The following is a 25,673-nucleotide window of genomic DNA, read 5'->3' on the forward strand; positions in this document are numbered from 1 at the left end:
ATGAAATTTGATTTGTTTATCGATTAAATTACATTCTATTTAAGCAGATTTTTTTTTAAAAAAGTTGACATTTCAAGATAAATCACAAATTTGACCTATCCATCCAGATGGTGTTTCTCCTGAATTGATCATGTATTTCAATTTGCTGTACCCACTTTAGTTTATGGTTGTGACATGCAATGCACCAAGGACACTTACTGAAACTCAAAGTTAATTTGAGTAAAACAGTATTTTATATACTACTCTCCACACCAAACTCTTTATTAAAAATGGGAAAAAAACAATTTTCATTTCTCCTGTAATGCATAAACTTGCCTGTAACAAAGATGACACTTTTTTTAAAATGGATATACAGAATTCTTTAATAAACAAACACTTGTAAAAATCTTGATGGCTTAGTTTTACTGTAACTCACTACTCTGTTGAAGGTCTTGGAATCACAGGTGGATCAATCCTTTGGTGCAGATAGGAAGGGGAAGGACAGATTTTTAAGAACTAAGTAGCGCTAATTTTCAACTAAGGGTACAGCTCGCTGGCAGCTTGACCTCTGAGAGCTTTTCCCCCATTCCTGCCAAGAGCGTTTTTCCTGTCTTTTTGAGGCGCAGGCTGAGTGAATTTTGGGCTGGAAGAGTTCCCTGAACCTGCATGCAGTTGCAAAAAAGAGGACAGCACAGCCCAGGGATGGATTTAGATGGCTGAAAATACTATGGGTCACCTTGGTTTGAATTGCACCACGTTTCCAATACTTAGCATAAGCTTCAAAACCCTAAATTCCCAGACACGTCACTGTTTCTTATACACAACGCTACTCCCATTCATCTGATTCTTCTTGGTTTATTTCTCACCTCTGTTATTCCAAAACACTGAAGCCAGAAAAACACTCAGTCCCAAAATCAATTTTAAATGTATATTCTGGATTCTTATTATTGGGTTTTGTTAATTTTCAATCTTTTTATGAAGTTATTCAAAGCTGAAAAAGAGATTTCAGATTCAGCAGGTTTTCTAAATCTTTTTTTTTTGTCTTATTAAAACTACTGTATTACTAACGATAGCAAACCAGGTTATAATATAGTTGATCTAAGGCTACAAATATTTGCTTACAATACAAGTTATAAATAATAGGAATTAAAATCATTGTTGATACCTGTGGTTAAAGGCAGATGAGTGACAGTAGTTAGACAGGTGAGAGTGAACCAGGTTGACGCTAACGTTGCTCCAGATAATAGCAGCAGCAGTATGAACTTCAGCATGCCCCTGATAAAATCTGCAAATCTAAAATAAAAGCACAGATCAGAGCAGTACAAATGCTGATTTTCATATTATTTAAACGCGATGCTTGACAATTAATTCAGTGCATTCTCATTAAACATTTTGGAGACTATAAAAACAATTTAAAAATAATTTCTCATTTTCAGAAATAGAAAAAAGGCATTTTTATAGAATGGTGATATTTCTAGCTGTCAAGCTGAAGAGCCATGGATTTTCTAGCTGTCACAAAATAATAACCAAACCAGAACAATTCTCAAGGCATCAATTGAAAACACTTGGTATACAGGAAGGGTTTTTTTTTTTCTTCTGCGTTTGTTGGACACAACATCACACCACTACTTACATCGCTGTTTTGTCAGTGTTTGCCAGTCTCCCTTGGCAGACACACCGCTCAATTAGCATATGAGGAGGCTGCTGCATTTCATTCAAGACATAGTTAGTGTCAAGATTCATTCCTGTGGGAAATGACAAAACTCCAAATACCAGAATCCCTAGATCAAAGATGACAAGGAACAGCTTCTGAACCCTTGGATACATTGGTGATGAAGCTCTCGGTGGAGAGCAAAGGAGGAACTCTTTACACAGGCAGTCACTGCCAGTGGCTGTTTTGGGTTGAAATGTTCCAGAAACCAAGAGCTTGGTGCTACTCCTCTCCTACACATGCCTTACTGACAGTCTGGGGGAGGACAGCCCCACAAGTCCTCAGGCAGTCTGGCTGCTATACAGAAGGAAATATGATCTTTATATCACCTGATGGCACAATTGCTTTTTTCATCTTTTTTTTTTTTTTCTTTTTGTTTCAAGGAGACATAACGCATTTGAGCAGCGCTCACATGGCATAATTATCAGTGCAACTGCTCTTTTCAAAAGGGATTTCAACACAGCTACTAAAAAAGATATATTAGAAAAGGCAATGCCATTTATCCACTAGTAATTTTCTATAATCTCCTGCTTAGGAGATGTGATTTTGGGCCAGATGGGTTAGGTATGTATGTCTAAAGAATGTCTTCTGCCCTCATAGCCTCCTACCTCGATTGGCTAACGGCAGCACAACCCACCTAGGTTGGTCCATGATGAAATCTGCACCGTCTGCCAGCTAACTGCCTTCTCTCCCCTAACAAAGATCACTTTACAGGCAGACACCATATAGCTTACTTGATAGAACAGAAAATGCTACCAACGTTTTGAGAACTAGGAAGCCTAGCTCTATACACACTATAAAAGATGTACAAGTAATGCAATAAGAAAAAAATAAAAAACCACTTCTTTCCTCTTATTTTGATTCTCCCTGTGCTTTAATTCCACATTGAATTTAGCAGTGAGCAATTCAACAAGCAGTAGAGGAAGATCAATGCTGCATATAATCTTAAAAGTTTATGACTGCAGTGTTCAAGTGGCTTATGCATTAATCTCTAATAGTCAGAGGTTAGCTGCTACTGTTGTTTTTTTCTGACAATCCAAATGCAGCAATCAGAATCACCTCTTCTCAGTGGTTTGCCAGTTTCTTTAATTATTCTTTGGGGATCACTGGGGTCAAAATCAGCAATTTTGAAAGCTTCTCAGAAGAATCTCAAAGTGCAAACTTCAGACTTCTTCCACAGAGACTCCTCGCTTTGCCTGCCAGCAAACATCACTATTCCCTCTCCTTGCAGGCAAGAGCAGTTACGCATATCCTGACTAATGAAACACTGGGAGAAATATTAGCCTTCAGGGAGCGACATTCACAGACAACAGGTCTGGAAGGGATCTCTAGGGCGTCCTCCATCTCTACCCTACCACCAGGGATATGTGGGGATGGGAGGATGATGCACATCTAAACCATGCAAGACAGTTAAACAGAGCAAATATCTACCTTTACTGAGCAGTTGCAACGCCTTTTGACACAAAGATCCTGATTTGGGTATCAGTGTGCTCCAAGGAGCTCTCAGGTATCACAAGATTCCTGAAGGGTCAAATACAAACTGGAAGGTTTATGCAGCTACTGAATTCAGCCAGCAACAGAAATAATGGGAAAAAATGACATAGCAAACTAGCCTGAATTTGGTATTCAAGGGACTTCTGCTTCTTGGCTGGTTATGGGAGAAAAAAGACGACCATAAATCTAGTCAACTCTTCAGAATACTTGTTTCAATCGAAAAAAGGAGAAATTATTTTTATCCTCTGACCCCAGCATCTGCTTTCAAAACTCTCTGTTCTGTTTAAACCCTTCTTCATCATCTAGCATGTAAGGGGATGTCTGCAGTTGCTAAAAAAGTGGGAACGCCAGGAGAGAAGGTGTATACTTACCCAGACACAGACCTCTGAGCCTACTGCTGGTAACGGTCTCCTGCAACCCAGCAAATCCAGCCCTAGGCTGGATCCTACAGTTAAAATCACAAACCTGTGTTGCTGACAACACTGTCTGTTGCTAAGGAAATTATCATCATGTCATAAAGTTTCAGCACTTCGACTACACCACAGGTTAAAAGCAGGAAGAAAAACTGAGCCGTGGAGGACAAAACCTCAGAAATATCTACAATCATTAGCAAATGTGGCAAAAAAAAAAAAAGCTGAGAAAAGGGAATAGATTTATGTTTGCTTGTAATGACATGAATGTCACTTTTTGACACTGCTTCTCTTTAAACCAGTATCATTTGAAAACTGCCAGCTGCCCAAAATAGCCCAGGCTTTTCAATTATAAAAATGCATCACACAAATTAGCTAAACATATCTAAGTTCACGGCTATCGGGACAGCAGTGAGTGGAGAGCGGGAGGATTTATGCATTGTGCTGAAGAAAACTTGCACCATTTTGAAAATGAGATAGATAAACAAATTTCCAAACTGGGCATAACTTTAAATATAGATGATTTAACACCTACTGTGACATGCAAGACCAAATGCTCCAGGGCAAGGCTCAGGTTGTTACAGTTCTAAATGGCAGAATCTCTATTGGCAAAAAATGGAAGGAGCAAATTCCTAAACGGCACCAATTTTGCTTTGATAAATTAGCAGGAAAAAAAAAAAATTAGAAAAATACAACCCCAAAACCCAACAGCTTCTTGAGAGGTGGTTAAGGGAGAGAGCTGCTTGCTTGGCAAATCACAGTTCTGACACTGAAATACATCAACTTGTCAGCCTTGACAAGAATCATTACTTAATTTTCCTAATTACAACTTTCAGCAGATTACAGTCAGACTCGTCATTGATTCAGCCCTACACAGATAAATGCTGAATAGGCCTAGGAGGGAGAGTCATCCATCAGGAGTGACAAATCACCTCCTCCCTCCCTTTCTTGTGTGCAAACCCTCCCATTTGAACTATGTATCGCCCAAGTTAGAAAGACATATTTGGAGACAGATTGTTGGTATTTTTTTAATTTACTCAAAAGCAAAGCTCTGAATGCTACAAAACACTGGTATTCAACAAGGTTTGAAATCACTTTTGAAGCAGTTAAAGAGACTGTCAGCATTTCCTGAAACTTAACCCAGGCAATATATTAAATAAATTAATCTACCATAAAGATTGAGATTTTCATGTGGGCATTGAGTCAGCAGATTCTCTCCTAACAAAGTTAAGTGAGCTGCTAAGGGTGCCCCTCTAGTACTGAAATGTTGCAAATATACGAGAAATTAACCCATGATGGAAAGGATTAAACCGGCACACTACCTGCTTCAGCATGTAACCCGCTACAGTATCTTTGTCATTTACAGAAATTGGTTTTAAACATCTACTTCTCTTAGAGAGAAAACCTCATATCTGAGCTTAGCTAATCAAAAGTAACTCTTTTTAGAGGAAATCAGGGTGTGAACTTTGTTTCAATAGATTAAGTCCTTCGGCCTGCATCTGGAGCAGACAGGAGGGAAGCGCTTGTTTCTTTTCCCTAGGTCAGGAGTTTTTTCCACTCCCTCCGTCGCAGTTGCTAGGCAGCCTGCAAAATGTCAGGATGAGAAACATCACATTTCTTTTATGCATTGTGTACTCCAATGATGCACAGCAAGTGAAAAAAAAAGAGAGCTTCCATCTCTGCCCTAAAAAGATGCCTCTTTGCATCCACAATCCCAGAATGACTGCAATGACGACAGACCCCTGCACTTGTGCTAAACTCATTGCAGAACTGGAGTCTAAATAGTGGACATAAAGAAGCCAGGACAATGCTTTGATACCCACCAGAAGCAAGGGGAACATGTGATTGGTTTTAATCACTTTTATAAACTCACTGCTTGAGTACCTCCTGAAAGACTTTTTCTTCCTTCCCCCCCACCTTTTTTTTTTTGTTTTTCTAGAAAGAGACCCTCAATGAAGAAAAAGCAGCAGCCTTGTGGAAGGGCAATCCATTCCTTGCTTTTCTACTCCCCGTGTCAGTGTTCATGATGGCCAGAGAGACCTGTATCTGAAAATTTAAAAACCGTAGGTATAACCATACCACCCATAGCAGTATCGCAAAAAGTATCTAGGCCATATAGGAGTCCAGCAACCTGGCGAAAACGGGCCCAGACTAATTTCTCTGTTGAGGAACGTAAGGTTATTGTGTGTAGGTGCTTGTGCTACATTCCCAATATCCCTTCGGGAATCAATATGCCCAAAAGTACTGATGGAAGGAGACAGACACTAATTTCTTCAATGCTTTCCAAATGTGCTACAGCGGGTTCTCCCTCATACCAGGCAGCTGAATTCACAAGAACTGTGCTTAAGAGGAGCATACAGGAAGCACTTGTCAGGAGTAACAGTATGACCTGCCAAACTGAGGCACATGCATGTGGAGTTCTCAACCCCCAGCGACCACTAAACATGGAATATACAAATCATTGCTCTGCAAGAAACACATCATAACCCCAGAACTTTTTCCATTTCAAGTATCTAGAAGATGAGAGAAAACAAGCTACGTTATTACGAGGATAAGCTAAATGACAATCACAGTTGAAGAAATGGAGAAGGATGTGTAATTATTCTTACCTCGCCATTGCTATGCCAACAACACAACCTCCAACTATAGACCAAAATCCAATCCAGCCTGCATCTACCTGACAGGAAAAAACAAAACAAAACAAAACATAGAGAAATGCGTTAAAGCTGAGAAAACAAGATGATAAGATGTTACTTTCAAAACAAATGGTGTGCAGGAGCTGCAAACTGCTAGCAACAGCCTTGGACAACAATCTGAAGTGCAAGACATTTTCTATGATATTCAAAAGGAAATAAATTCACTAAAAGAAAGTATGACTAAGTAGCCTATGCCCTAAATGTGACCTCTCTTTATAGAATCTGAGTAATATCCTCTGGATTTTTATCATATTCTATCAAAAGCTTAGAAATCCTCTTCTCCCCACTTCATCTTTTCCACCTGGTAAGCATTATTTTCTTTTACTAAAGGTGCAGCAGCCAACAATACTCTGGTTTGTTTACCTGCCTCTTCCTTCTTCTTAAAAGGTGCATACAGATCTGAAAATACCCACTGCTGGTGGAGAACTGTTACAGTTTGGGATGCCAAAGCTACAGTTTATTTTGTTTAAAATTTCAGGAGAAAAGTGGTCCGTATGTATTAATAGCAGGTTAAACGTAAAAACCTGATAAAACTGTATGCTAATGCAAAATAAAACCATGCCACTTACAAAATAACTGCTGATTATCAGTCAGGAGATACTCACTTGGCTTACATGAACTGGAGTTAATATCAAATCCAGAACACCAGACCAGCCAGAGAAAACACCCAGTGGTATAGCATAGGCTAAAGCAATCATCAAGAATCGGAAATTGCTGTGAAGACAAAACATATGCAATTAGCTGCAGTTTATATTAGAAATTGCACCATGATTAGCTGCTAGAGTAAATGACACCCTAGAATCTATATTCTGCCCATCAAGAAAAATAGCAGAGGTCTGAAGGAGTGAGCCAGGAAAACCAAGAAAGGTATCTGGCCATGTCAGTGAAATTCCAGTGGCTGAGATGTTACTGCCTTAGCACTGTGATAATAAAAAAAGCCAGTCTCTCCACATAGTTCAAAGATTTTTATAACATGCTGGGCTCATGTGTTTCTCATTTCTGCAAGCAATTCTTCTGCACTTGCATGGGCAATGTACTTAGCCTAAGAGTATGTTAGGAACAATAAGCACTAATTTAAATGACAAAAAGCATATTTCAAGAATCAAATCAGAGATTTATACTTTTTGAACTATACTTTTTTTTTTTTTTTTTAAACTCAACTCTTTATTTTGGTGAAAGGCAGGGAGAGCTCTGGGAATGAGATGGGTACAGTTGCAAGAGTGGAAAATTTTGACAGTTTGAAGTGTCAAAAACCAGAGAAAAGTATGATAGTCTGCTCTAAATAGTCAACATGTTTGCTTTTTTCTCTCAATTAGAATTATTCAACCTTTAGTATTCAGTGAAGATGAAGCAGACAAAGCTGTGTCATCATCTTCATCATACACAGCTAAACAGGAGTTGGCAGACAAATACCACCACCAATTTCCCCCACCCACCCACCATAACTGAAAGCAAATGCACAATCTTTGCTAAGAGACACCCGACTTTACCTCAAAAAGGTTTCAATTTGGGAATGAAACAGAAAATATACTTTGGACTCTGCAACACTAATATTTTAAAGTGAAGAGATTTTACGGTGATTCCAAGGTTATCCCATGGGATATCTGTGTAACCACAAAATGTGGCTCCCCCCATTCCCAAAGAATTTACATAAAATTGATCCGGATCTGTACCAGTTCCTTGGCATGCAGCGGCAATTTGATAGCACATAGTTACTAAAGCCAAGAGGGAGGGAATGAGCTTCAAGTACTCTCCAAAACATTCAGAGGTTTGCAGCTTACGCTGCTTTACTCCCCTAGAAGATCCACGCACAGCACACCAGCCAGCATTTTTTTGCACTGTTCTTTTTCACACATCCTCTTCTTGAATAACACATTTCTATCACATGCATATATCCTCTTCTTTCAGTATCATTCATGTCAGATTTATTTTTTTAATGCAAAGAAAAACAACTTCCAAACTTTCAGCTCTTCCACACACTGCTTATATTTCTCCGAATTCTAAAATGTTTGCTGTCTTACTGACAACTTTTTTCCTCTATTAATAATGCCATACTCTTATCCTAGTCTATCTGTATCATCTTGGCATCTTTTAAGGCACGTTTTCTGATGATATTTAATACTGTTCATGTAAAAGCTAATTCAACATCTGTAGAATAAAATAAAAGGGAAAGTGCTCAGTTTGCATGGACATTATATAGCCATGTCATAGACTGCAAAGAAGGAACAAGTCTGAATGCACTCTTCAAAAAGAACACTTGCTCAATATTCAAAATCTTTGGCTATCTGAACCTTGCCTTCATCTAAGAGCTGCTTTTGGTGCGGGTGAGTACTTTGTAACTTACTTGACCAAGATCTCCTGTGCTGTGTAAGTCTTTGTCCTGGTTTTGGCTGGGATAGAGTTGATTTTCTTCCTAGTAGCTGGCATAGTGCTGTGTTTTGGATTTAGGACGAGAATAATGTTGATAACACACTGATGTTTTAGTTGCTGCTGAGCAGTGCTTACACTAAGTCAAGGACTTTTCAGCTTCTCATACTGCCCTGCCAGCGAGGAGGCTGGGGGTACACAAGAAGCTGGGAGGGGACACAGCCAGGACAGCTGACCCCAACTGGCCAAAGGGATATTCCATACCATATGATGCCATATCAAAAAAAAAAAAAAAAAAAAAAAAGAAATGGGGGCAGTTGGCCAGGGTGGTGTGGCCGCTGCTCAGGAACTGGCTGGGCATTGGTCAGCGATTAGTGCTGACAGTGCGCAACTGCATTGTGCATCACTTGTTTTCTATATTCTCTTATCATTATTTTTTTTTCCTTCCTTTTCTGTCCTATTAAATTGCCTTTATCTCAACCCATGGGTTTTACCTTTTTTTCCGATTCTCTCCCCCACCCCACTGTGGGGACAGTGAGCAAACAGTGTTTAGCTGCCTGCCAGGTTAAACCACAACACTCTTCTGTAACTCAAGCAACGAGACAGACTGGCACATGGAGTAGTGCCACGTGCAACTCCTAGTCCCAACACTAAAGAACCAGCTCTGCATCATGACATCCTCCAGTGACAGAGGCTACCACCCTGACTAGTCTCCAAAATAAGGAAGCTGACCAGGAGAAAAGCTGTATGGCAGTGACAAAGCGGCACCAATCACCAGATGTCATTCTGTCCACTTGTCCAGCAATAGCTAATGCTGGCTATATTAGGTGCTAAAGCTATTTGAAACATACATCTTAAGTAGCAGCTCCGTTTTTCATGGCTCCAGTCACTTGTATTGTTTCTGCAATTTTGCAATTGCTCCACTGAAAATAGAAAAATGTGCTGTCTGTCACACCATCAGTTGGTGAACCCACACTATTTTCCATCGTATCAGCCCTTATGACAGGATATCAGCATTAGCCTCTGATAAACCACTCTGCTGGAATACAAATTGGCTTTTTCTTCTGTTTTTTTCAGAAACCTACTTAATGCCACTAGAATCCATAAGACAGGCTGGTTCAGAGGGGAGCCCCATCAAAGTCAGTTACCATTTTCAGAAGAACTTTGACAGCACCTATTAACATCAGGCACACTCTGAGCAGCTTCCATCACTGGATGGTGATGTCATATGAAAGTTTCACAAAAGAAATAATGATGAACAAAAACCCTATTATGAAATTTCAAAATTGCTTACCTAGTCCCTTGAAAATATAAAAGGCATGTAACCAGCTAGAAGCATCCAATTACTTCAAAGCAAAAATCAAGACATATTTTCTTAATGCAGCATTTATCTTATTGACTATTTACTTGTGTTAGATTTTTTTCCATGGAAGTTTGTGGCATATCCTGAAATGTGGGGTCGGGGCGGGAGGAAGGAAGTCATATTTGCTTCACCCAAGAAACTGAGAAAGGGCACCATGGTTTTTCTAATGGAAATTCAAACTATACTTGTCACAGTGTGTGATAGACTGTTAAAAGATTTGGGCTTAGCTCCCAAACCATGACTAATCTGACACCTCCCAATGCAGTCTGAGAGAGTTGGTATCAGGAGATAACCAGAGAGCTGCTAATCGTTAGAATCTGCCAGAAGCAGGAATCCTCCAAATCAGAAGGAAGAACCAAGTTCCTAAGCAAGTCCCCAAAAAAGGGCCTACAGGGGATGGTTGACCCTAAGAAGATATTTATAATACAACTCTGCAAGAAGCAGCTCATGAAGACGACTGCTCAAGGAGCTGAAGGCATGAAGGAGTGTGAGAGTTGCAAGGATGTGATAGATCCCTTTGGTGTCCAAGGAAAAAGGTCAATGACTTCAGTGGTAAAGTTATGCTACGCAACTTTATTTTGAAGTAATAAAAATGCAGCTGGGGGAGATAAGAGGGAAATGATGAACATCTCAATTCTCATGTGTGTTTTTTGGTGCATAGTTGGGTCAGCCCACCAGCTCACACACATAAATGCCTTACACACAGTTCTCATACCAGAGGGTAAGTCTGCAATAAAGGGCAAATCATGATTTCCCAGTACTCACCAGCAGAATACCTTCAGTCTACACCATTAAGTCAAAAGAAAGACTCTCTGTGCCAAGAATTATGAGGCCTAGATTAGGCAGGCAACAGAGCTTAGAAGCCTAATGAACCAGATGATGGATTTCTCTTGAAGGACAGCAGATACCATTTTCTTTTCTAGAGTCCCCTTCCTTGATGGATTGTTGCTGAAAGGATTCCCAAGGTAAGTGGTTTAATGATGAACTGTTGATTGTTTCATGTACAGAGGAATGGAGAAGTGCCTTTGATAACGGGTAGCATGGAGAATGCATAAAGACCAGAGGGAAGGGAGATATAATGATCTACCTGACCGCATTTTTAAAAACCTCTTGGTTCTTGGAGACACTATAAACTATGCTCATTATTTAAGCATCCAGTTTGTTTTCTTAAGCTTCATTGATTGTGAACAGTAAGCCAGCTTTGCTGTTTACCTCCTGACCTTACCAGTATCTCAGGTCCACTGTTTGCAACACTTTGAACAAGGAATCTAAAGGCTATAAAGCTCCCAAATGGAGTACTGTCAACAGAAATTTTGTATTTCACCTGCAGAGTCAGTTGCTGTTTGGATTTTTGTTCAACAGCAACATTTTTACAACACAGCCCTCAGGCAGGGTCTCACTGCATGCTAGCTTGGGTGCGTAACAGCATTATTGCGTGTGCTAAGTGTTCTTATGGGAATTGCTATTTTTTCATACCCTGAGAAGGTCACTTTGCAGACTAACCAGCCAGCTGTACTCACACCTTCTTCCAACTGCCAGTCTGCTCCTGGATGAACACATAGGATTAAGCATCTTGTCAACTATTTACTCCCCCAAACTGAAACAAAAGCCTTCAAAAACAAAAGAAAAAACCCAACAACAACAAGGGATGAGTTGTTTTTGCTGGCTTTAAATACACTTTTAAAAAGTACAGCCCACAATAGGTCTGTAATAACTAAATGCCTAAAGCTCCACAACTATCAACTTTCAAGCAGCCCTTTGTATGCAGATTCAGCTCCTATCAATACATCACCCAAGAAACAATTACAGCAAGAGTTTGAAGCTCTCCAGTGAAGTCAGCCATACTCTGCACCATGGCAGCAGCTCTTCTTTGCCCCAGGAAGTTCATCTGTGCAGCATCACATACCGGGCACAGGCCTTCACAATTATTCAGCATTAATTTTACAGTTGCTTTAGCTGTTCCCATTACACAAGACATTGTACAGACACTGGGGGACAGGACTGTGTCTTACCAAAAGAGCCCAAATGGGAGAAGTTGCAAAGCTGGAGATATCACTTTCTTTATAACCTTTTTTTTTTTTTTCTGGAACCTGTCCAGAAACATATCTGGAGACACTTCTCCTATACCCACTTCATATCTTAACATACAATTAATGAGATTTAATAGATCATATAACGGTTTCAGATAGTTCTTTCATTGCTCCCATGGCTGAAGGGAAGCAGCTAGATATTCCTTTGAATGACAAGCAAACCCCAAATTCATTCCAATATAACAAGCATGGAAGACAGCAGCTTATTAGTTAGTTATGCCCAATGTTGTTAACTGTTATCTCACACCTAGTAGTATGCACACTGTTAACAATCTTGTATAACCTGATGGAACAGAAGCATTGCGTGAGAAAAGCCATGCTAACAGGATGACTAAAGCAGCGCTGGTTCTGAAGGACTCGGGTACGAAGGCTTGAGATATACCCAAATGATTTAAAATTTAATGTCTGATTTTAAGCAGTTAGCATCCTTTTATGTCTCAGCATTAATATTTAATTTGATTTTGTTTAAAAGCACTACAAACCAACTTGTTTGTTCAATGAGAAGATTAAAGCACACTTGTTTTTATTTATTTAGGTGCTGATCTGCTTTGAAGTGGAAACCCAAGGAGGACCTACCTTAAGAGTCGGCAAAAACTTCTCCTGTAGCTGAGCCGTTGACTCGCCGCAGCCACGCTGGGAGGGAATGGAGGGCGCGAGGGGAAGTAGGCCAACGCTGCGGAAAATATCAGGGAAACCATTCCAAATTCTAAACAAGAGGGCAAAGAAAAACAAAACCAAGAACAGATGTTAGCATCGAAAGACTTATTTCAGTACAGCATTGTTATCAGGCAGCCTCTGATACATCAATCCCACCACAAGTGCTTTACTGCTCCTGACAACAGAACTCCGTAACTTGAAGAAGAATTTCTTTTTTCCTCCCCAAGCAAGATTTCAAATTGAGATGGAGAATCAATGAGATGGAGAAATTCCGGCAGTCCACTCCAGTGACAGGAGCTGCAGAGAACCAGGCTCACACATGGGGAACTCAGTTAAGCAAAAGGAAAGCTTTTGTTTTTTCTCTTTAGAGAGAACTTTATTATGAAGATTTGGCCATGTTTTCTCGCAATGGAAGTAACGCAGTACAGGTAACAGCATGCTAGAAACTTCAAACAGATGGGACTGGGGAAGCCCCAGGGCATGGAATGACAATTATTCAGCACACAGGATGATGAAGGCAAACGAAAAGGTCCAGCAAGGCAGCATCTCGGACACAAACAGTATTACATGGCAACAGAATATAAAGAGAAAAGCGTAGGAACAGTCATGGCTCAGGAATAGAAAGAGCAGAGGGAACAGGGAGGAAAATGAAAGAATGCAGCTGTTTGCAGATGCTCCTCTTGTTCACCAGCAGGTGTTCTAGATCTTTGAAAAATTTCATAGCAGAAATTTGGACCTGAACTTGCAAAGTGATGATCACTTCGCAGAAAATACTCAGCAAGCCCAGTGATCAGACATTCCAAGGAAAAACAACTCTACCCGCAGTCAGCCTAATTAATTTGTTTTGCAGGCCTTTTACAATGTATATCATGTTCTCTACAGTCCTCAATCCCAATATTTCTCCTATCCCCTTTGAAAACAAGATTCTTTGCTGCTGGAGAGAAAAATGTATAGCTGAAGTGTGTTATCTTAAAAGAACCTGTGATCTTATAACAAAGAAGTGTTCACCGACACCACAAATAAATTCCAGCAGAGCTGGATACTCAATTGCGTTCATTTTCTTTTTTCTTCTCTTTTTTAATAAATCAATATGAACATGGCACTTTGCCAGCTCTTCTGCTAAACCAGAAGAAAATTCAGGAAACTGAAAAGTAAATAACACTTGGAGTCTAAATGGATCAGCTGGAGATGGGGAAGGGAAATGAATGCTTCTATTTGGTATACGGAAAAAAGATCTACACTAAATTTCTTTTGAAGGCATACTGGGAATGTGACAATTCCATTCTTCACAATCAGATACTAGAGGATTCATTTTGAATTATGTGGTGTCTCTTTTCCTGCTGTGGTCTAATTGCTAAATGTTTTGAGGGTCAGGGGCACTTTAACTAGACTTTCTCACTATATCTCCCCTGTTCTCCAGAAAATAGATTAATTTCTATCTTTGTGTACATTGTTTTTGAGACCATGAGAAGTGAATAAAGAACTGGCCGTAACTGATCATCCCAGATCTCAGAAAGGGACGAGATGCTTCGTTACTACAGGATGATACCAGACAGGGAAGCAAGGCTTGCAAAAAGCTGTTTATCCCCTTCTCCCACATCTAGGTCTACATACAGGTTTATAGGTATACATAAGTACGTGCATACGCACACTTTAATCACATATTAAAGGAAGATTTCAAACTGCAGACAGGTATAGCCAACAAGAATGTGACCACACAAACCCATATACTTTGTCCAAGGTGCTCATTAAACTTCATTATATTGCAATGCTGTAAGGGGAAAGGCTAGGTCTTTTTCTAAAGAATGTAAAACATGTTGATAATTTTTTTAAGTCACAGTAATATTTTATAAGAGGTGCCCATCTGGGGCCTCTTCTATGGGTTGTCTCAAAATTCCTGCCAGTCAAATTGCTGCAGTAGGAGCAGTATAGTAACACTTCATTTTTTTTTTTAATTATTAAATTCAGCATGCAGTCCTTGTAGTACCTTTTTGCAACTCTTTAATGTTTCCCAGTGTTATACTTTCCAGGCTAACAAATTTGCCTCGCAAGCACTGCCCTCACACACAAAAGAGCAGAATTCACTTTGGAAACTAAAGCAGCTCCCTCTATTGAAGAATAAAATTCTTTAGTGCCATCTTCGCTTTGTGTATCACACTTGCATCTCTATCAAAAGTCCAGGTACTGCCAAACACATCTGATGTCTTACACGTTGCATTCCTTCCTCATTGGGAAACCCACACCTTTATGTTCATCACCATTTACTCTACCAGACTAGATAAAGAAAAATACATTCCCAGGACAAGTTTTAGATTGTAAGTATGGAGTAAAAGTAAACAAAAGAGAAAAGGTAAGAAATAGGTCAATACTGAGACTGAGGGAGCTGCAGTCACAAAAGAGGAGCTCTTCCACAGGAGCTATCAGCTTCTCAACAGCACAACGGATGCAGCAAAACACTCGGAACTGGGCAAGTCAGCATAAATTAGTGTGCAGAAACACAGCCGTGTATATCACTTGTTGAGGAGTGAATCTGAAATGCTTCACAAAAGCTGGGTACCATGCCACAGTGACCTGTGACTGTCAAAGTGGAGAGATGCCTGCATCTTAGCCTAGGAAGCAGGCACCCTGCTGCCTGTGTAAGCCCCAAACGGAAAAAAGAGGTTTACAGAGACACAAGCCTCCTTGATACAAGGTCTTTTTCCTTCAGATAGGCTATTCATAGCACAAAAACCTACCCAAACCCAGAAACCCTCCTCCACATCTTGTCCTGAAACGTAAAGGGGGAAATGAGGGCACCTTACAAACACACACACTTTTTTTAAACTAGTAATGATTTTACATTGATATTTAGGAAAGCACAAGGCTAAAAGCTCTGGCTGCAGTCCAGAATAATTCAAGCTTCTTTATGCAACTCAGGTAATACAATTCAGTCCTGATTTGCTACATCTGTACTATTTCAGCTGTGAACCAGAATGTGCAGCGACACAGATGACACAGAAAAGGCTGTGGTAATTCAGCTGAGCTCTTAGTCCACATTTGAGATAAAGGAACAGCAATTTATTAAAACACAGAAGAGACTGGAGTTAACAGAGCAATTTCAGAATGGGTTTATAAGCAATTGCTTTGTAATCATGTTTGAGGTTAAGTCCTTGGAAAATTAGCACACTCTTGGCATTCTACTGATCCCAAGTTAACAATTCACATCATTACTGTCTTTTAAAAGTCATCACGTAACTTTTGGAGGCTGCTTATCTAACACTACCTCACACAAAAGCAACAAGCTCCATCACAAACACAACTCCGTTAGGAATGCAGAATGCTTATCCTGTGAAACTGGCTTTCCCATAATATCTGAAAGGAGAAGTCATACTAAACCTGACCACAGCTGCTAAAGAAGTGGGTAAGTGGGACATTTGGGTCCAGCTCCTTGTCCTGCTACATTCTGTAACACCTTTACTAGTAATCTGTGAAGTCAATTTGAGCTTCATTTTCTGCCCAGCCGATTAAGGGGACAAGTAGTACCCTACTGCACCTACCGGGTATTTTTTGGTCCGCAAGCAAACAGAGCTGTACAACTACCACGATGCAGTCACCCACCACGAGGCAGCCTTCCTTCCACCTCTGGTGCCTACCTGGCATAACAGAGCACAGGGGATGCAGACAGCGGGGACCTTGCTCCTTCAGCTTTCCAGGGAAACAGGGCTGAACTGAGACAGGACAAATCCCATGAGGGATTCCAAGCAACCTCCTCTTTGACAGCTCCTACCAATTTAAACCAGTTGGACAAAAGTTTTGCCACCATCACTGCAATTCACTGCAGGCCAGTAACGTTCATGAACCAACTCTTTTTCGTTGCCCGAACAGCTAAAGGGGTTGTAGCTCCTGAAAAGACACACCCCGTATGACATAACCACAAGCACAGCTGCGCAAAGAAACCGCCTCTGTTCAATGCACTTTCAAATACTAAGGAAGAACTACAGATGCCCCACAAAACGCATTTCTTAGGAAGCTGAAGAGCTGCTGAAGGATCGTCTTATGCTGGGACCAATGATCCCAAACAGGTCTACGGGATGTTCCCAAACCCTTGCAGGCTCAGAAAGGCAGAAAAAGCCATGCTGAGACACAGGGCAGGCAAGATGCAGCTCTGGACCTTGGTGGCAAGCAAGATCCGTCACAGTTTCTGAAAAAAATGCTTAGGAAAACCTCCCAGAAGAGAACAGAAGAGAAAGTGAATCTAATGGGCTGCTGAAAGCAACGTTTCTAGTGCTACCAGACTCAAACCAGTGGTTTTAGGCACAAAACTGTACTTTCTGTAGGCAGGTGAAGTCTTCTCTCTCCATGGAAATTCTGGAGACGGAGAGCTAAAGTACTTCTCTAATCACTAGATTTTTCCTCCCCTCATCTACTGCTCCTCAGGACAAAAGCTGACTTGCCTTCATGTTTCCTTCTTTCACACTGGCCGTTTTCATCTGCCATAAGATTTTCAGAGTCTGACATCATATTTACCTCTGAAAAAGGCCTAACCGACCCCAAATTTCCTTGTCGTTCCAATACATTTGAGTCCAATAAAAAGTAGGTTACTCAAAAACACTTACTGAACGAGTGATCCAACTTCTACTACGTTTTCTTTAAAATGAACAGTAAAGTGGCCCTCACCCAACAGGAGTATCAGCTCGACAAAATTTCCGTAAGAATAACACCCAGGAATAAATGATCGCAAACAGATAACTCAATCCCATAAACCTGCATATAAACTACACAGTACATATACTTTAAGACTTCAGGAACACTTAAGGCTGACTCCCAGATGTATTTCAGAGGCTGCAATTATAAGGAGGGAAAAACCCAACCAAATGTGCAACTGCCATGATATGGTAAAGTTCAGCTGCTCTTAATGCTATATCAATTTATATCCACTAGGAACCAGATCATAGACTCTTCAGCCACTTGAGCAACTCTTTTTCCTTAAAGCTTGCTGCTAATTTTTGTACGTGACACAAAGAGCCGTAGAAGCCATTGCATGAAAAAGAACAAGGACATAAAATGTAAATTATACCAGGTGAATTATATATCAATGTTTTTTTCCTCTAAACTGTTGTCACTTCATTGAAATTACTCACGACATAAGAATTATGTGGTTTTAGTTAAAAACAAAATCTACTGAGTTTTCATTTCATTCTTAAATACTAATAATCTAATCACATTTGAAAGCTGTATGCAAGTCATAAATTAAGGCTGATTTAATGCAGGAAAGAATTTAATGCTGAAGGACTATTGGATTTCCATCCTTACAGAAACAAAAGAAGAAAACCCAACCCGCCATGGACACATTTTTTAAATGAAAATTCAAGGAGCAAACACCAGTTTGGAAGCTCAGGGAAAGCGTAAGCTCTCCTAGAAGACATTTCTCCTAAGATCTGCCGATACAAACAACTGAAATACTTCATTTGGAATCAGTCTGTACAAAAGGCTATTTTTAAATCTTTCCTACACAAAAGGGGAAAAAAATTAACCCTTCCAATGGTACATTTTACCACTTCATTATTTTCCATCAGTCAGTAACTGTTTCCTGTGCAGACCAGCCACTAGAGGGTAGTGGTTCACAAGACCCAAACACACACATGAAAGTGTGTTAATTTTTTATAATTTTTTTCTTTTTAAAAAATTTTTATTTTTACACCACACCTGCATACAGCACAGCCTCGATGCGGTCCTTGATGTGCTCAGTGTTGCTCTGCGACACCAGTGGGAGGTGAGATGTTCCATTAGGAGATGGCACTATAAGAGGTCCCACTAGAAACGCGCCAGCAGCGCCCAGGTAATTGAGCAGCGACGCGATGGCTGTTGCTGTGGCACGTTCATCCGGAGAAAACCACGTTGTGGAAAGAAATGGTGCCGCGTTCATCACAGTTGGCCCCGCCAAGCCATTTAACAGCTGCCCTCCGTGAATCAGCCTGGAACAGAGAATAGAGACCACAGCCATTTGGATGACAATTGCTGCCTTTTTTTTTTTTTTTTTTTTAATTAAAAAAGCATGTAAGCTATTGAGTGCTGGAGATGGAGTGACTGCACAAAGAAATGAAAGTCCGGTGCAAAAAAAGGATATTCTATACACTAAAAGAAGCCCAATTAGAGTGATTTTAAAGAATCCAGTGCTACTCTGGTCTCATTACCTCAGATAAATGGAGAAGCAAATGTTCTCTTCAAAGCAGGAAAGGGACTTTCTTTGCAGAAGAAAGGTATCATGATAGGATATAAAAGCAGAACAGGTGTAGTAGAAGGAAAGCTTTAAATTACAAACATCTTAAACCTGACCCCTTGCCTGCATAAATCCCAACAGAAGATTTAAATTAGTTATGGCAGATCCAAAATTGAAACGCTTCAGCAAAATACACCGCATATTTTTTCACTGCATTATTTATTTTTATTTACACACTCAGATGAGCTCTATGTGCCTACAGATGAGGAGGCCGGGCTGTTGAGGTTTCCAAGAGAATCGTCTTCTCCAGCAATCTGGCCATTCTCAACATACTGTTGAAACAGCCAAGCAAACCCAGATTTTTCTTGTTTTTCACACTCATTGGGATTTAACAGATAAGACTGGTGACAGAACAGAGATAGTACTTCCAAGCAGTGAAGTCTCTAAAAACTTTGCCTTAATATTAGTACAATGAGCACATACAAAAAGGACTTTTTGAAGACTCTTCTACATGTGGAAGTCAGCCAGAAACCTTCCACTTTGACTTTTCCAAAAAGGGATCAGCCGTGAAAGGCAAAAGTATTCTGGAATTTATATAAAAACCTCATGTCTAAAAAACAGCTAGCGAGTCAAACAAAACACTGCAACCCTCCAAAGTAGATCTATCCATTGTGCAATAAAATGGTGGCAGATGATATTTTTAAATGGGTGGTGTTTTTCTAAGCATAGCAGGAACTTGATGTTATTGCTGCAAGACTTGAGTTGTCAGACATAAAAAGCTACGGCCTGAAAATGGCGAAACATAAGCTATCATTTAGGCAATGTTTCAAGCCACAAATGGTTGAATAATATACAGTGTAGCAGGAGTTTTTAAAGCACACAAAGGAACAAAATATGCAAAAGAAATGCTGACAGACTCTTTATCAAATTAACAAGCTAGACTGCAATGAAGAGGAATAGATGCTACTGATTCTCAGTGGATTAGAAACTAAATTTTTAAACAAAATTTATAAAAACATACAGAATAAAAGAAAAAGCTATTACATATCATCTGAAGAAAACACTTTCTGAGCTGGGACAGAAGTAATATCCACTCCTAAACAGAAGCAATTGCAACTCTTTTTTTTTTTTTTTTTTTTTTTTTTTTTTAGCATTCACATAGCAAGGACAGATTTCATTACTATTTGTTCATTATGTCCTTCAGATGGACATCACCAAGGCATGGTCAGGCCTTTTTAATGCTTGTTAAACTGGGCCCCCCCAATAAAATGAAATGAAATTAGTTTTAAATAAATAAAAAGCACTGTCTAAATAATGCTCTGGTATAGTTTTCTGGAGGACACATTATATGAATCCGTTATGGTTACTCTCCAACCCAGAGTACTTTGGACAAACCAAGGTATCCTTGTACACTTTGGTATTTTCATTCTACTTATCTCAGTACAGTAAGTTATTCTCAGACTTATTCTAAACTGTTCCAGGGTATTTGCAGAGCTATGCTACATCCCCAGAAAGAGCTGCATTTCAGTAGCAAGTGAGGTAAATACTGCAACATATAAAGATTTTATTTTAGTATTTCCTCTTGCTCCAAAGTGAATTTAATACTTAGATTGTGGTTTTGTTACTGTATGCTAGGAAACTGTGTCACCACAAAGTAACCTTTACAGCTATAGCTGCCATACCAACCCTTTTGTTCACTTATACCACTATGGTAATATTGTTTTAATTCAAATACGCCTACTCTATAGAAATCCTAAGGGCAAATAAAACTAAACTAAAATCAGAAAAAAGTACAATAGTTTTTCTGCAGTGCCTATGGGCATGTAGGAACTTTATCTAGTAGAAGAAGAAAAGTTTTGTAAAAAAACCCAAACAAACTACCAAACAAAAGACCCAATTCATATATTGTGAGAATTATACGTGCTCTTTTCATGTACTTACACTTCAGATTTGGATTATGACTATCAAAATCCACCATCTGAACAAAGCTCTGTAAGTGACCTCTATACTTGAGAGAGACACAGATGCTAATTTCACTTTGCAGATCCAAAGGAAGAAAGTAGTATCTTAATCCAGAACTTCAATTCTACATTACTTTTCTGTCTTAGGTTTTTTTCGAAGTAAGAGCCAATTTTTGTCTCTCTGTTCATCTCTTCTGTTGGTGTTCTCCTGCCTGCTCTCTCTCCTGCCTTGTCTTGCCCTGCCTGGTGTGCTGTCTGTTCCCATGGATTTGCCTTTCCATCTTCGTTTTTGGTATTTACCGAGCTTGACATTATCATCCAGGGTAAAGCATCTCTTATCTTCATATTGCTTAATTTTTCAAATCTAACACATTGCGGTTAATAAACACTATTTTCAGCCTAAATTGCCACTGATACACAGACTACTACCTCAAATGCCTCTGCATATGATAACAGCTTAAACCTTATTTTATCTGTTTTTCAATACCAGCTTGAATTAAGCTGCTTTTGCTCTGAGAAGAAGATTATTTGCATTGTTCCTCTACACGTCCTTAACTCATTTCCCTAGAGAGGCAGGGACAAGAGATTCAAAATGCGATTCAGTGCATTTACTAAGCCGCTACTCTGGGAGACGTATGCAGCAGCCACTCTATCTGACAGAGAAATATGAACACAGCAGTACTGGTGGCTTTTTGTTGTTTGTTACGGTGTCTTATCATCACCATGCTAGATTTTGGTCTCACAGCCCATAGGAGTCTCCCATGTACACCATCAGTGCTAAAAATTGCTCCAGCACCAACAGACATTTGTTTCTGTTACTCCCCGATTTTCTTCTTGTTTCTGCTACCAAAAAGGTGCAGAGACCAACTGCGTTTTTCCCTGTCACTATTTCAGTTTCATTCTGCACAACAAGATTTCTCTTCCCTGAGAAAAGGGCTAACAAGATAACTTTAGCTCAGGACCCTACCCAGATTGAAAAATATTTTTCAGTCTTATTACACTAACGGTGATTTTCATCTGTTATGTACCCACCTCTGCTCTGTTTTCAGATGCATTATTTATCCAATCACCATCTAATTATTTTCATGTATCAAAAAGTAGAAAGTTACTGAGTTCAAATAATAGAAAATAACACAAGAGTAGAAGGCTTTTTATTTCACAGTCATGAAAGAGAAGATTGGAAAAAATGACACCAGAAATTCATCCCTGACTTACAAGATAACTGATGACTGTCTAGCTTAAAGCAAAAGTGGGAAAGTAAACATCTACCCAAAATATCTTGTTTCTAACCATTTCAGAAGCCAGGTCAGGGACTCATTTCAAAATCTCAAGGTTTTTGCACACCTGACCTCTGTGCTAAAGAATTTTTGTGCTCTTCCAAACTTGTGACTTGCAGTTGAACACGAGCCCTTTACAAAAAAAAAAAAAAATAAAAAAAAATTATTTGAGGACTGGTAGTAAATGCTAGTGGTAAATATCATATGCCATAGCATCACAGTAATGGATAACTTAGACATTTATGTATGTATCTATCTATATATAAAAAAAACCCCACAGACATATATATATACACATATATATACATGCACCCACCTTTGCACAAAATAAAGATCACATTTTTTTCCCTAAACTGACCTCTGAATTGCAAAAAGATAGAACAAGGGATAGATAACAATAGAAAGTAGAGAAGAAAAACTCTTTTTGTACTATATTGTCATCTCTTTTCCAAATTTTTGTCAAGTCACATTATAAATAACTTCAATTATATGGTTTTCATCACTTCCCTGAGAGAAGATTTTATATGAGTATTAAGAAGCAACCTGGCTATACCTGCTTTATTCACTCTCTGCTGTCACTGTTGCAGTATCTTAACAGATAACAACAACAAAAAAACTCTGTAAGGCTATAAATGCTGAAATTATGACATCACTGAGCAAACTGCGTATGAAAAAAAGTGAGATTATACAGGAAAAAGGTTTTAGTGATTGATGATAATACCATATAGTTAAGATGGGAAAGACCTTCCATTTACAGTCGGCTTGCTTTATCTTTTTCTCCCTGTATGGGTTGAAACTTTTCATGCATGTCACAGTCCCATCAGGTATTGGATCTAAGCTATTTAAAAGCTGTGTGTTACATAAACACTTTTTCTATGTAAACAACCCAGATATCTAGTGTTTCTACCATAGTATGACTCATGCCTGGACTTAAGAGAATTTTAAATAAAGAAAATCTCATTAGTTTTTGTACTCAGATGGGGAAACAAAGGCAACAGCAGAGGGAAAATTACTTACTCAAAAAACTACTTTTAATACAACAATTTAAACCACAACATTAAAATAAGTCTCCAAAGCTTAGAACTAAGATGTGTTAATTGAACTTGTTTTGGGAAGGCTAGGACTGGAGAAGTTGTATCAGTATTTTAACACTGATTAATAGAGTGGGAAAAGCATTTTCACCTTTTCTTTGGCAGGCAACACAGGGGAAGAGCAAGGCCATCAGCCCCAGTGCGTTGCTTTGACTCTCTGAACACGGATTTTCTCTACCAGCCCCTGACGAGCCCCTGGTCAACTGGGAAATTAGGTTCCTCTGGGTCCTAGGAGGAAGCAGAGCTCAACTCAAGAGCCTTGTGAAGATGAGATTTTGGTGCAGTTTTTTTCCTGAAACTTTTAGCATGGTTTTCCCACCAGCTGCCATGAGAATTGACTGCTTACTCACTATTCAAACTTACATACAAATGCAATGAAAAAAAAATTGGTAATTCAGTTTTACCACTGTTTAGCGAAGTGTGAGGAGCAATGAAGTCGCTGAGAGCGCTAGCTGCCTGCTGCTGCACAAAGACAGCGCTGTAGCGTGCCTCAGTCTGGAAAAGTTTAGTAGATTAATTGCTGATCCTAACAATTAACGCAAAAAGGGATTCCGCATAAAGAAGTTAATGTTTTACAGAAATGGATGGCTGATTCTTCTTTCACATGCCTGACATTTTCACTCATTGAAAGAAGTGGATTGTTCAACTCCTGCTAATTTGGAAGACAAATAAGTTTATACAGCTATTAGCTCATTGTGGGAACTACTGGAATGAAATGAAAGAGACCCTTCCACTGGAGGACTTCAGAGCACTTTTCAAGTGCTATTGAATTTAGCCTCACTACATGGCAACAAAGCAAGTAAATACGTCCTATTCTAGAGTGTCTACACTGATGTATGACGCAAATTGCTTGCCCAGGAAAAGGAATATGAAAAGACATGGACTTATCCACATTATACATTAGGAGATTTATTATAACTCGGAGGGAACCGATACCAGTTTTCTAAAGAAACACCTCTGATTTTTCACAATCAAGTTACTAGAAAAGGATGGACCTTTTCCTTTAGACTCACAGAAGTAAATACAACAAAAGAACCCTCTACTAAAGTGGAACCTTTTTAGGTACTTTTTAAGGCAAAGATAGAATTAGGGAGGTCAAATTCATGCTTTACAGCAATCCACTGCTATGGAGTATGGGGAGAACCCAATACAAATGCTGTTCTGTTCATAACCCGAAGAGAGTGCAGTAAGGCTCTGTCTGGAAAAGGACTGGAAAGAAAAATACCTCTGGGTAAAGCAATGAATTCATCTATTAAAAATAACATTCTGAAAGATGAATTTCATGGAAATGCGCTTCCTTTCAATATTTTCATTAAATGATATATTTATACTACAAAAGCTTTATGCCTTCTGGATATTCATGGATTGAGGCCATTAGCATTTTTTTAGCTTGTTTTTGATGCATGCGACCATTGATATGTGGAATAATTTAAAGCTGGTTTTCCCCATCAGTAAGAAAAATTATTACAAGCAGAAAGCCTGAGTCACTGTGTGGTACATTATCTCCAGCAATAAAGTAAAAAAGAAAAAGAGAAAAAACTTAAAAATGTACTTTCGACCATTTTCATCAGGAACTGGGCTCACGTTTCAGCCCCTGTACAAACCATGGCCTCAGCACAGTCAGTCACATCATTATGTGAGCAGACTCGGAAAGGACCATAGCAACCCCCAGGCATCCCAGCCTCATGCCTCTTCTCCCACTCTTAAAGAAATCAGCAAACGAATTTGCAATGGTCTGAAAAACAGTGAGTTTCGGTTTTAATTTTAAAAGGTGGCATGGTTTAACCCCAGCTGGCAACTAAGCACCACACAACCACTTGCTCACTTCCACCCCACCTCCCCCCGCCGCAGGAGGGTGGGGAAGAGAATTGGAAGGGTAAAAGTGAGAAAACTCATGGGCTGAGATAAGAACAGTTTAATAATGGAAATAAAATAATAATAATAATAATAATAATAATAATAATAATAATAATAATAATAATAATAGAAATTAAAAGGAAAAAACAAAGAGAGAGAAATAAAACCCAAGAAAGACAAGTGATGCAAGTGAAAACAATTGCTCACCACCAACTGACCGATGCCCAGCCAGTCCCTGAGCAGTGGCCCCCCGGCCAACAACCCCCAGCTTTACATGCGAGCATGAGATCATATGGTGTGGGATGTCCCTTGGGTCAGCTGGGGTCAACTGTCCCGTCTCTGTCTCCTCCCAACTTTTTGTGCACCCCCAGCCTACTTGCTGGTGGGGAGGTGTGAGGAGCAGGAAAGACCTTGACTCTGTGTAAGCACTGCTCAGCAATAACAAAAACATCCCTGTATTATCAACACTGTTTCCAGCACAAATCCAAAACATAGCCCCATACTAGCTTCTACAAAGAACT

At 39.5% G+C, this 25,673-nt stretch overlaps 1 protein-coding gene across 1 annotated transcript in view; it reads right to left on the reverse strand.

Annotated features, from left to right (window-relative positions):
• Positions 1-25,673, reverse strand: part of SLC49A4 (solute carrier family 49 member 4) — a 63,501-nt gene that overhangs the window by 12,917 nt on the left and 24,911 nt on the right. The window contains exons 3-7 of the mRNA XM_075711382.1: positions 18,453-18,721; positions 12,687-12,816; positions 6,896-7,004; positions 6,204-6,271; positions 1,145-1,272 (exon numbers count right to left, since the gene is read on the reverse strand). Coding sequence (XP_075567497.1) covers positions 1,145-1,272; positions 6,204-6,271; positions 6,896-7,004; positions 12,687-12,816; positions 18,453-18,721 — 704 coding nt within the window. The remainder of the gene's footprint in view (positions 1-1,144; positions 1,273-6,203; positions 6,272-6,895; positions 7,005-12,686; positions 12,817-18,452; positions 18,722-25,673) is intronic.

This window comes from Pelecanus crispus, chromosome 5, assembly GCF_030463565.1.
Source record: "Pelecanus crispus isolate bPelCri1 chromosome 5, bPelCri1.pri, whole genome shotgun sequence".
NCBI lineage: Eukaryota > Metazoa > Chordata > Aves > Pelecaniformes > Pelecanidae > Pelecanus > Pelecanus crispus.